The sequence below is a fragment of the Loxodonta africana genome, chromosome 8 (genome assembly GCF_030014295.1).
Source record: "Loxodonta africana isolate mLoxAfr1 chromosome 8, mLoxAfr1.hap2, whole genome shotgun sequence".
NCBI lineage: Eukaryota > Metazoa > Chordata > Mammalia > Proboscidea > Elephantidae > Loxodonta > Loxodonta africana.
The window spans coordinates 20772990-20785990 of NC_087349.1; the positions used below are offsets into that span (position 1 = coordinate 20772990).

Below are 13001 nucleotides of genomic sequence, written 5' to 3' on the forward strand. Positions count from 1 at the left end.
TGCTTCAGGTCTTCACTTTCAGCAAGCTAGCTTGTGTCATCTGCATATCAAAGGTTATTAATGATGCCACATTCTTCATATAATCCATCTTCTCAGATTATTTGCTCAGCATACAGATTGAATAAGTATGGTGAAAGGACACAGTCCTGACACACACCTTTCCTGACTTTATACCATGCAGCATCCCCTTGTTCTATTAGAACAACTGCCTCTTGATCTATGTACAGGTTCTTCATAAGCACAATTAAATGTTCTGGAATTCCATTCTTCACAATGTTATCCGTAATTTATTATGGTCTGTGGTCAAATGCCTTTGCATAGTCAATAAAACACAGGTTTTATCTTTCTGGTATTCTCTGTTTTCAGCCAGGATTCACCTGACATCAGCAGTGATGCCCCTTGTTCCATATCCTCTGCTGAATCTGGCTTAATTCCTGGCAATTCCCTGTCAGTTTACTGCTGCAGCCACTTTTGAATGATCTTCAGCAAAATTTTACTTGCATGTGATATTAATGATATTATGTGATAATTTCCACATTCGGTTGGATCACCTTTCTTTGGAATAGGCATAAATGTGGATTTCTTCCAGTCAGTTGGCTGGGTAGCTGTCTTCCAAATTTCTTGGCATAGACAAGTGAGCACTTCAGTGCTGCATCCATTTGTTGAAACTTCTCGACTGGTATTTCATCAATATCTGGAGCCTTGTTTTTCACCAGTGCCTTCAGTGCAGCTTGGACTTCTTTCTTCAGTACCATCTGTTCTTCATCCTATGCTGCCTCCTGAAATGGTATGCACCCTGTTATACAACATCTTTTTATGCAGCACTGTGAAGATATATTGTTAGCCCTGACAGGTAAAAGCAAATGAATGGTGTTGGTCCTTTCAGATTGGTATGGAGAAAAAGGCATTAGGACAATAGCTGCGTATCAAGTGCAGGGTTTGTGCGGTAAAGATACTTCATCTGGAATAGCAGCTGCAATTTGAGTCACCGTTTGATTGTTTATGATAGTTCACAGTCTCTAAGATCATCTAACTTCTGCACAGACCAAACTGGTGAGTTAGATGAGGTAATAGTTATCACCACCCTCATTTCTTTCAAGTCTTTGAGAGTGACATTAATCTCTGCAGTTCCCACAGGGATGCAGTATTGCTCTGGTTTACAAACTTGGAAGGGTATGGAAGTTTCAGGGGCTTCCACTTACCCTTTCCTGTTACAGTGGTCCTCATATCATGGGCCCATGAACTGATGTGGAGATTCTGTCAGTTTCTAAGAATGTCAGTTCCAATTACATATTCAGAAACTGGGGAAATAACCCCAGGGTAGGTCTTTGGACCAGCTAGGCCTCCTGAGCCTACTACATTCAAAAGTGATTGCAGCAGTTCATCAGCAGGGAATTGCTAGAAATCCAAGCTGGATTCAGAAGAGGATGTGGAACAAGGGTTATCGTTGTTGATGTCAGATAGATGATGGCTAAAAGCAGTGATACCGGAAGGATGTTCACCTGTGTTTTATTGACTACGCAAAGGCATTTGACTGTGGATCATAACAAATTACAGATTAACACTGCGAAGAATGGGAATTCAAGAACACTTAATTGTGCTCATGAGGAACCTGAACTTAGACCAAGAGGCGGTCATTCGAACAGAGCAAGGGATACTGCGTGGTTTAAAGTCAGGAAAGGTGTGCGTCAGGATTGTATTATTTCACCATACGCATTCAGCCTGTATGCTGAGCGAATAATCTGAGAAGCTGTATTACATGAAGAAGAACGAGGCATCAGGATTGGAGGAAGACTCATTAACAACCAGTGACATGCAGATGACACAATCTTGTTTGCTGAAAATGACGAGGACTTGAAGCACTTGATGATGATCAAAGACTATAGCCTTCAGTATGGATTATACTTCAACATAAAACAAAAATCCTCACAGTTGGCTCAATAAGCAGCATCATAATAAACAGAGAAAAGATTGAAGTTGTCAAGGACTTCCTTTTTACTTGAATCCACGATCAATGCCCATGGAAGCAGCAGTCAAGAAATCAAACAAAGCATTGCACTGGGCAAATCTGCTGCAAAGGATGTTACAGTGTTAAAAAGCAAAGATGTCACTTTGAGCACTAAAGTACACCTGACCTAAGCCATGGTGCTTTCAGTCGCCTCGTATGCATGTGAAAGGTGGACAGTGAATAAGGAAGACCAAAGAATTGATGCTTTTTAATTACGGTGTTGGTGAAGAATATTGAATATACCGTGGATTGAAGTATAGCCATAATGCTCCTTAGAAGCAAGGATGGTGAGACTTCATCTCACATACTTCGGACACGTAATCAGGAGGGACTAGTCCCTGAAGAAGGACATCATGCGTGGTAAAGTAGAGGGCCAGCGAAAAAGTGGAAGACCAACAACGAGATGGATTGACACAGTGCCTGCAACAACAGGCTCAATCATAACAACAATTGTGAGGATGGGAAAGGGCAGGGCAGTGTTTCATTCCATTGTACATAGGGTCACTATGCGTCAGAACTAACTTAACGATACCTAGCAACAACAGCAGCAACAGGCCTGTTTTGAATTGAACCCGAGCTAAAACTGCATCATCTCAGTATTGTAAGCTCCAGTTTTAACTGGTGATTCACAGTGTCCTTTCAGAGCCCCAGGAATTAACATCAGTTCAGAGCTAGTGTTCAGTGATGTTCAGAACATTCAAGTATTTTCCTTAGATCACAGTCACTCTAGTAAGTAACTGCAAGTTCCTTTGGGGGAGTCTTTAAGGAAGATTTACAGTGCATACTTGTGGTGATTGTGTGGGGTTTTTCCTCTAGGGGACTTGATCTCCCCCTTAATCCAGGGGCTCTGGGTCTATGAATTGTCTTAGATCTGAAAGCTGGGTGAGAGTCGTGACTGTCCACAGTGGCTGCTTGAATCAGGTGTTTCACCACCAGACTTGGCGTGTTTTTTTTTTATAGACCAAGCAGTACTCTAGTAGGCCACTCATCTATTGCCCTTCTAGGGGCACTGTGATCACTTAGTCATCACCAAAGCTCTCTGGCGTTGTGATTGTCTGTATGGCCTTGTTGCCCTTTTCAGTAGATGTACCTTCCTTGTCCACAGTGGTTAACTGCTGCCACTTGGTCTCTTCTACTCCGGAATCACTATCCCCATTGAGATGAGAGGGCTCATCTCAAAGGTGGCATCCCCAGCACTCATACCTGACGCACAGAGGAGAGCAACCACAGATCTTTTCAGAGATGCAGATGCAGACCTCCTGATGCATTTCTCAGAGCCTTCTGAAGGACATGTCTTCTGGGCCTTCTTGTAGAACATGATCAGGGGGTGGGTGTGTGGCTATACATGGTAAATCCTGTTCAAAATTCCGATCTGCCTAAACCTTTGGGTTTCATCATGTATGTCATGGCAGGGAAACTCTGGCAGCTCAGCCTTACTAACTGTAAGCCACCATTAAGTTTAAGTTTCAGTCACCCAAACAAGTGAGCTATTAGCGTCACTTCAGTTGCTTAAATCTAGAATCAAGCAGTGGTTCAGGGACTCAACCACTATTAATTTGGGGCTCACCATCAGCAGTGCATGGTTTCCAAGTTTCTCTGTTTGTCTGCATTAAGACAATAGAGAAAGAACTTGGAGGATTGGCCACAAAAGGTTTTTATGATTCAGCCCTGGAAGAGATCCAGATCCCTTCTGCTCATATTCCATTGAGCAGTCAGTCACATGGCCACATCTAACTCCATGGGAGTCTGGAAAATGTAGTCTACTTGTGAACTCAGGAAAAAGATGAACCATTTTGGTGAATAGCTAGCCGGTCTCTGCGTAAGAGTATCCTAAAAGAATGCCAAGCAAAATGAATTAAAAAGATCCATACCAAGACACATCATTATAAAATTTCAGTGCACTGGGGAGATCTTTGCATAATATTTTTACTGATGGGACTGCTCGGATGCTCATACCTAGGGACTGTGCATTTACAAAAGGGAGAAAAAATGGAGTACCTGTGCTATCCTATAGCTCAACAGAGATGTTTAGACTTAGGGCCTCTTTGCATGGGAAAAATGTAGGACATTATTCCCTTAACTGTAGGCTGGCTCTATAGACACCTATTTACACTGGAAGGTGATAAAGCTTTACTGTCACACTACTCAGGACTCACAGACTATTCAGACCCAGTGGGAAATAATAGGGCAGGAAAGGGAGAAGAAAGGTGACTTTTCTCACAGACCTCTCACTGGGAAAAATGACAGACTAACAAGTTGACAATGTAGTAAATAATAAGTTATAGAAGATTTGTTGAGTCCCTAGTTTGAAATTTATCATTACCATCTAACAGGGCTGGGCCTAAGAGTGATTCACTAAATAGGATGTGTGTATATGTGTGTGTAGCATATCAAGAGAAGCAGCTCAAGATTTCAGTCAGATAATTGAGGTTTATGCCTCATCTCCACCCATTTTTAGGCTTGTGGCATATAGCAATTTAATGAATATCATGGAATCTCTCACATTATACCTGTAAAGCCGGGCCAGCCATGACTTTGTATAATGCTTTTTGTAAAGATCAAAGAAGCATGAAAATGCTTTTTCAGTCTTAAAAATGTGGTATTAATCAGTTTACCTTCAAATCACATTGCCAGCACACCACTTTGGGTCTTCTAAAACAGCACCCAGTTGGCTTTCATCTTCCCTGAGGATTCAGATGAGTAAGATTGTGTACTTCATATATTTCGGAGTTTTCAAAATATATTGGGTGTTATGGATTGAATTGTGTCCCCCCAAAATAGGTGTTGTGTAAATCCTAACCCTTATTCCAATACAGGAGCCCTGGTGGAGCAGTAGTTAAGAGCTATTTTATGGCTGCTAACCAAAAGATTGGCAGTTTGAAACCACCAGCCACTGTTTGGAAACCCTATGGGGCAGTTCTACTCTGTCCTATAGGGTTGCTATGAGTCTCAGAATTGATTTGACAGCAGTGAGTTATACCTGTGGATATAATCCCATTTGGTAATAGGGTTTTCTTTGTTATGTTAATGAGCTAATATCAGTGTAGTGTGTGATTTAATTATTTTTTTGCACATTTTATTGTAGGTTGGGTGAAAGTTTACAGAGCAAATTAGTTTCCCATTCAACAATTTATACATATTTTGTTTTGTGACATTAATTGCAGTCCTCTCAGTGTGACAACACTACCACTTCCTGGTTTCCCGTTTCCATTTACCCATCTTTCCTATCCCTTCCTGCCTTCTGAACTTACTTTTTAGGCAAAATGCTACCCTTTTGATCTTGTATGGTTGATTGTTCTGAGGGGCACTTTCCTCACAGATGTTATTTGTTCACTTTATAGGCCTGTCTATTGTTTGGCTACAAGGTGACCTCCAGTTGTGGGTTGAGTTCCAGGTTTGAAGGGTATCTAAAGGCCATAGTCTCAGGGGTTCCACCAGTTCTCTATCAGACCAGTAAGTCTAGTCTTTTTTATGAATTTGAATTTTGTTCTACATTTTTTTTTTCTTGCTCTAACTGGGTCCTTCTGTTGTGATCCTGGTCGGAGTAGTCAGTAATTGTAGCCGGGCACCATGTGGTTCTTCTGATTTCAGGCTTATGGATGCTGTGGTTTCTGTGGGCCATTAATCCTTTGGACTAATTGTTTTGTTGAATCTTTGATTTTCTTCACTCTTTGCTCCTGACAGCAAGAGACCAATAGTTGTATCTTAGATGAACGCTTGCAAGCTTTTAAGACCGCAGTAGCTACTCAAACTGTCAGTTTGTGGTACTTTGGAGGCTTGTGTGTTGCTGTGATGCTGGAAGCTATGCCACCGGCATTCAGATAGTAGCAGGGTCACCCATGGAGGACAGGTTTCAGCTGAGCTTCCAGAGTAAGACAGACTAGGAACAAGGACCCAGCAGTCTACTTCTGAAAAGCATTGGCCAGTGAAAACCTTATGAATAGCAGCAGAACATTGTCTGATATAGTGCTGGAAGATGAGCCCCCCAGGTTGGAAGGCACTCAAAAGATGACTGGGGAAGAGCTGCTTCCTCAAAGTGGAGTCGACCTTAATGATGCAGATGGAGTAAAGCTTTTGGGACCTTCATTTGCTGATGTGGCATGACTAAAAATGAGAAGAAACAGCTGCAAACATCCATTAATAATCAGAACCTGGAATGTACGAATCTAGGAGAATTGGAAATCGTCAAAAATGAAGTGGGACGCATAAACATCGATATTCTAGGCATTAGTGAGCTGAAATGAACTGGTATTGGCCATTTTGAATCAGACAATCATATAGTCTACTATGCTGGGAATGACAACTCGAAGAGGAATGGTGTTGCATTCATCGTCAAAAAGAACATTTCAAGATCTATCCTGAAGTACAATGCTGTCATACGCCTACAAGGAAGACCAGTTAATAGGACTATTCAAATTTACGCACCAACCACTAGGGCCAAAGATGAAGAAATAGAAGATTTTTATCAGTTGCTGCAGTCTGAAATTGATCGAACATGCAGTCAAGATGCATTGATAATTACTGGTGATTGGAATGCGAAAGTTGGAAACAAAGAAGAAGGATCAGTAGTTGGAAAATATGACCTTGGTGATAGAAACAATGCCGGAGATCGAATGATAAAATTTTGCAAGACCAACGACTTCTTCATTGCAAATACCTTCTTTCACCAACATAAACCGCGACTATACACATGGACCTCGCCAGATGGAACACACAGAAATCAAATTGACTACATCTGTGGAAAGAGACGATGGAAAAGTTCAATATCATCAGTAGGAGCAAGGCCAGGGGCCGACTGTGGAACAGACCATCAATTGCTCATATGCAAGTGCAAGCTGAAACAGAAGAAAATCAGAGCAAGTCCACGAGAACCAAAATATGACCTTGAATATATCCCATCTGAATTTAGAGACCATCTGAAGAACAGATTTGACACATCGAACACTAGTGACCGAAGACCAGACGAGTTGTGGAATAAAATCAAGGACATCATCCATGAAGAAAGCAAGAGGTCACTGAAAAGACAGGAAAGAAAGAAAAGACGAAGGTGGATGTCAGAGGAGACTCTGAAACTTGCTTTTGAGCATCAAGCAGCTCAAGCAAAAGGAAGAATTGATGAAGTAAAAGAACTGAACAGAGGATTTCAAAGGGCCTCTCGAGAAGACAAAGTATTATAATGACATGTGCAAAGAGCCAGAGATGGAAAACCAAAAGGGAAGAACATGCTCGGCATTTCTCAAGCTGAAAGAACTGAAGAAAAAATTCAAGCCTGGAGTGGCAACAGTGAAGGATTCCATGGGGAAAATATTAAACGACGCGGGAAGCATCAAAAGAAGATGGAAGGGAATACACAGAGTCATTATACCAAAAAGAATTAGTCGATATTCAGCCATTTCAAGAGGTGGCATATGATCAGGAACCGATGGTACTGAAGGAAGAAGTCCAAGCTGCTCTGAAGGCATTGGCGAAAAACAAGGCTCCAGGAATTGATGGAATATCAATTGAGATGTTTCAACAAACAGACGCAATGCTGGAGGTGCTCATTCGTCTATGCCAAGAAATATGGAAGACAGCCTCCTGGCCAACTGACTGGAAGAGATCCATATTTATGCCTATTCCCAAGAAAGGTGATCCAACCGAATGTGGAAATTATAGAACCATATCATTACTATCACGCGCAAGCAAAATTCTGCTGAAGATCATTCAAAAATGGCTGCAGCAGTATATCAACAGGGAACTGCCAGAAATTCAGACCAGTTTCAGAAGAAGACGTGGAACCAGGGATATCATTGCTGATGTCAGATGGATCCTGGCTGAAAGCAGAGAATACCAGAAGGTTGTTTACCTGCTTTATGGACTACGCAAAGGCATTCGACTGTGTGGATCACGACAAACTCTGGATAACACTGCGAAGAATGGGAATTCCAGAACACTTAATTGTACTTGTGAGGAACCTTTACATAGATCAAGAGGCAGTTGTTCGGACAGAACAAGGGGATACTGATTGGTTTAAAGTCAGGAAAGGTGTGCGTCAGGGTTGTATTCTTTCACCATACCTATTTAATCTGTATGCTGAACAAATAATATGAGAAGCTGGACTATATGAAGAAGAACGGGGCATCAGGATTAGGGGAAGACTTGTTAACAACCTGCGTTATGCAGATGACACAACTTTGCTTGCTGAAAGTGAAGAGGACTTGAAGCACTTACTAATAAAGATCAAAGACCACAGCCTTCAGTATGGATTACACCTCAACATAAAGAAAACAGAAATCCTCACAACTGGACCAACGAGCAACATCATGATAAACGGAGAAAAGATTGAAGTTGTGAAGGATTTCATTTTACTTGGATCCACAATCAACAGCCATGGAAGCAGCAGTCAAGAAATCAAAAGACACATTGCATTGGGCAAATCTGCTGCAAAGGACCTCTTCAAAGTGTTGAAGAGCAAAGATATCACCCTGAATACTAAGGTGTGCCTGACCGAAGCCATGGTATTTTCAATCACATCATATGCATATGAAAGCTGGACCGTGAATAAGGAAGACCGAAGAAAAGTTGATGCCTTTGAATTGTGGTGTTGGCAAAGAATATTGAATATACCATGGACTGCCAAAAGAACGAACAAACCTGTCTTGGAAGAAGTGCGGCCAGAATGCTCCTTAGAGGCAAGGGTGGCGAGACTGCATCTTACATACTTTGGACATGTTGTCAGGAGGGATCAGTCCCTGGAGAAGGACATCATCCTTGGCAGAGTACAGGGTCGGTGGGAAAGAGGAAGACCCTCAACAAGGTGGATTGACACAGTGGCTGCAACAATGGGCTCAAGCATAACAACAATTGTAAGGATGGTGCAGGACGGGGCAGTGTTCCGTTCTGTTGTGCATAGGGTCGCTATGAGTCGGAACTGACTCGACAGCGCTTAAAAGCAACAACAGCTACTCAACCAAATAGGATGTAGAACATTGTCTTTATGGACTGTGTTATGCCTGTTGACCTAGATGTCCTCCAAGACTATGTGGTCCTAAGCCCTCAAGCCCGGTGACTCAGTCCCTCAAGGTGTTTGGTTACAGCTGAGGAGTTTTCATAGCTTTGTCCCTGTATGCTCTACTACGTACATGGATTTCTTGCAGTATGTGCAAATATGTATGTAGAAATATTCTCTGGCAAACGTATATATGCTTGTAGGTGTACTCCTATACACCATCTTATACTTTTTAGCTTACATATCTACCTACGTATCCAGTTGTAAATTGGATACCTACCTGTATATCCAGTTGTAAATTATTGTTTGTTATTGCAGGATTGTGTATGTGATAGTATGTATCATTGTTGCCTTTTACTCTTGCGTTCCTCCCAGTGTCTTCCTTTGCCTTGGTCACGTTGTGCTGACATCCCTCTTACTGTGTATTGCCTTTCTCTTCACCCAAGTTAGTACAAGTCTACTGTCTAGTTAGTGATTTTCCCTTTACCCTCCCATTCCTGGTAACCATCAAAGAATGTTTCTTTCTGTGTGTAGGCTTTTTCTTGACTTTTTATAATAGTGGTCTCATGCAATATTTGTCCTTTTGAGATTGACTTATTTCACTCAGCATAATGTCCTCCAGGTTCATCCACGTTGTGAGATGTTTCACGGGTTCATCCTTATTCTTTTAACATTGTATAGTATTCCTTTGTGTGTATGTACTGTAGTTTGTTTATCCATTCATCAATTGATGGGCACTTAGGTTGTTTCCATCTTTTTGCTGTTGGAAATACTGCTGTGATAAACATGGGTGTGCGTTATGTCTATTCGTGTCACGGCTCTTATTTCTCTAGGGTATATACCTAGTAGTAGGATTTCTGGGTCATGTGGTGTATCTGTTTTTAACATTTAAAGGAAGCACCATACTGCTTTTCACAGTGGTTATACCATTTTACAGTCCCACCAGCAATGCATGAGAGTTCCAATCTCTTCACACCGTCGCCAGCATTTTTTTTTTTTTTTCTCGCTCATTGCTATCATTGCTGGGGTGGTGAGATGATTGGTGATTGTTGTTTTGGTTTGCATCTCTCTAATGGCGAATGATTATGAGCATCTCTTCCTGTATTTGTTGGCCTCCTGAATGTCTTCTTTGGTGAAGTATCTGTTCATGTCTTCGTGTATTTTTTAATTGGATTGTTTGTCTTTTTGTTGCTGAAATTTTCTATAAATTTTAAAGATTAATCCCTTGTCAGATATGTCATTGCTAAAAATTTTTTCCCAGTTGGTAGGTTCTAGTTTTATTCTTTAGAAGAGGTCTTTTGATGTGAGTGTTTAATTTTTAGGAAGTTCCAGTTGTCTAGTTTATCTTCTGCTGTTGATGCATTTTTAGTTATGTTTGATAGTCTATTTATGCCATAAATTAGGGCCCCTATGTTTTCTCCTCTATTTTTCTTCCATGATCTGTAAAGTTTTAGGTTTTATATTTAGGTCTTTGGTCCATCGTAATTTTTATATTTGTTAGGCAGTATGAATACTGTTCAATTTTTCTGCAAATGGATATCTAGTTTTGCCAGCACTATTTGTTAAAGAGACTCTCTCTTCCCCACTTAATGGATTTCAGCCCACTGTCAAAGATCAGCTGTCCACAAGTAGATGGACTTACTTCTGGATTCTCAGTTCTGTTCCGTTGGTGTGTGCATCTGTCATTGTACTGGTATCAGGCTGTTTGACTCCTGAGGCTGTATAGTAGGTTAGGTTCTGAGATCTGGAAGTTTGAGGCCTCCTACTTTGTTGTTCTTCAGTTGTGCTTTGCTTACCCAGGATCTCATTCCTTTCCATAGAAAGTTGGTGATTAGTTTTTCCATCTCTTTAAAGAACATTGATGGAGTCTGGATCAGGATTGCATTATATCTACAGATCGCTTTGGGTAGTATTGATATTTTGCAGTGTTGTCTTCCTATCCTCCATAGGGTTTTCAATGGCTGGTTTTTCGGAAGTAGATTGCCAGACTCTAAGGTACCTCTGTGGACTCAAACCTCCAACCTTTCAGTTAGCAGCTAAGCACATGAACCATTAAATATATAGTCATGTATTGAACCCTCATTTCTGTTCATTTTGGAAGCAACCTAGCACTCCTTGGAGCACAGTAATAAAAACAGCTATCTTCGATGTAAGCTGTGTGATAGACCAAGCTTTGAGTCAGGAAGATTTTCCTGAACAGTTTTTATCAGCACTACAACCATGAATGGAGCCCTGATGGTGCAGTGGTTAAGAGCTACAGGTGCTACGGCCGCTAACCAAAAGGTTGGCGGTTTGGATCCAGTCCTTGGAAACCCTGTGGGGCAGTCCTACTCTGTCCAACAGGACTGCTATGAGTTGGAATCGACTCGGCGGCAAAGGGTTGTATAACCATGAATATCAGAATTTTATTGCTTAGGGTGTGGTTGCCATAAACTGACTTGAATCATTTCTTTTTCACTTCCTTTATTACAGTTCAAACAAATAAGTATGTATGTAATTATTATTGCCTGATACTGGAAACATACATCTGTTAGGGAGAAACTGGCTACCTGGAAGTACAGTGTTAGCATTTAGATCGTTTTGATTATGCATTATTGGAGCCCCCACCCCCACCCCATCCCTCTGACCCTGTGGCAATCATGTTCCTGACTCCATTGCCTGCAAAAGTTCTTTTTAAACATTCTTCATCCAGAAAAAATTACATTAACTTTGGAAAAAATAAACATCACAAAAACAGTCTCTAAAGAGAAGTGGGTTTGAGTTTTAGCCTGACTTTTCTATATTTTCTATTTTATAAACTACCATGTTTATAGTAGTGTCACTTTCTGTAGGATGACATGTTTGCTAGAGTATTCAGATGCCGAATGTGGAACATCAGCTTTTCATGTGGGAATCTACAGGGGTGTGACGAGCTCATTTCTGTCCTATAAAAATCAGGTGTAGAGATGAATAAATATTACTTAGTACACGTTTTTAGTGATATGACTATATTAATAACACAAGTGGAAACTGGAAACATAACAAGTTATTTCTGAAGCATGTCTCTTTAAACAAGTCTCTGTAGCCTCTCTGTACCTTAGTTTCCTTATTGGCAGAGTGGAGATAATAATAGTACCTATCTGCTGTATAGAGTTTGAGTGAGGATTAAATCAATCAGTAGTGCTTAGAACAGTATCTGTCACTTATAACTGTTAGCTGGTATTATTGTCATCCTTGATGTTTTTAAACTTGAAAGGCGATTGTAGTAATGGTTTAAATATAAAGATTAACATTATTTGTTTTACTTTCTTTCTCATCTTTTCAGATGACCTGTGTAGAAAAAGCAGGAACAGATGAGAAAATGCTTATGAAGGTCTTCCGCTGTTTGGGAAGTTGGTTTAACTTGGGAGTTTTGGACAGTAACTTCATGGCAAACAATAAATTACTAGCACTCCTTTTTGAGGTTTTGGTGAGTAATGACTTTGTAATTTCTGCCACACAATTACAGCTTTAGTAACTAATCTTCGGGAACATAGCGATGTTTCACATTTCTGCACACTGATTGGAAAGTGTGTAGTAAGAAAGCAGCAATGTTCTTTCCATGCTGCCAAGTACCAAATTGAGGTGTCAATTTTAATAAACTTAGACTAGAATCAGTTATATTTACGAGGAAAACAGTATTATCGTTATCTGTGCGGGTAAATGTTTTCCATGTTAAAATACAAATAACAAAAAATTGGTCTCTTCTTCCTTGTTTGAAAGTATAAAATTATGTGTTTCTAATAATGGTCATTAATTGGGTCTCCTCTCAGTGTGCATTACCGTGACATCAAAAATTGAGAAAATGCAAGAAAAAGAAAGAATTAAAAAATATTTATCCTTAGTGTATCCAGAGACATTTATAGATCAGAATATTACTTTTGTAGTTGAGAGAGTTTAAACATCAGGGCGTGGGCATTATAGATTTTGCATTTTTGAGATTAGTAGAATAAGAACTAATGTCTGTATATATACTTACATATTTCT

General features: G+C 40.5%; 1 protein-coding gene across 4 annotated transcripts in view; it reads left to right on the forward strand.

The window, feature by feature from the left end:
• The window catches only part of TNPO3 (transportin 3), a 91109-nt gene that overhangs the window by 36459 nt on the left and 41649 nt on the right, over positions 1–13001 (forward strand). For all 4 annotated transcript variants that reach the window (XM_003407268.4, XM_064289740.1, XM_023544606.2 and 1 more), the window contains one exon: positions 12301–12444. In XM_003407268.4, coding sequence (XP_003407316.1) covers positions 12301–12444 — 144 coding nt within the window. The remainder of the gene's footprint in view (positions 1–12300; positions 12445–13001) is intronic.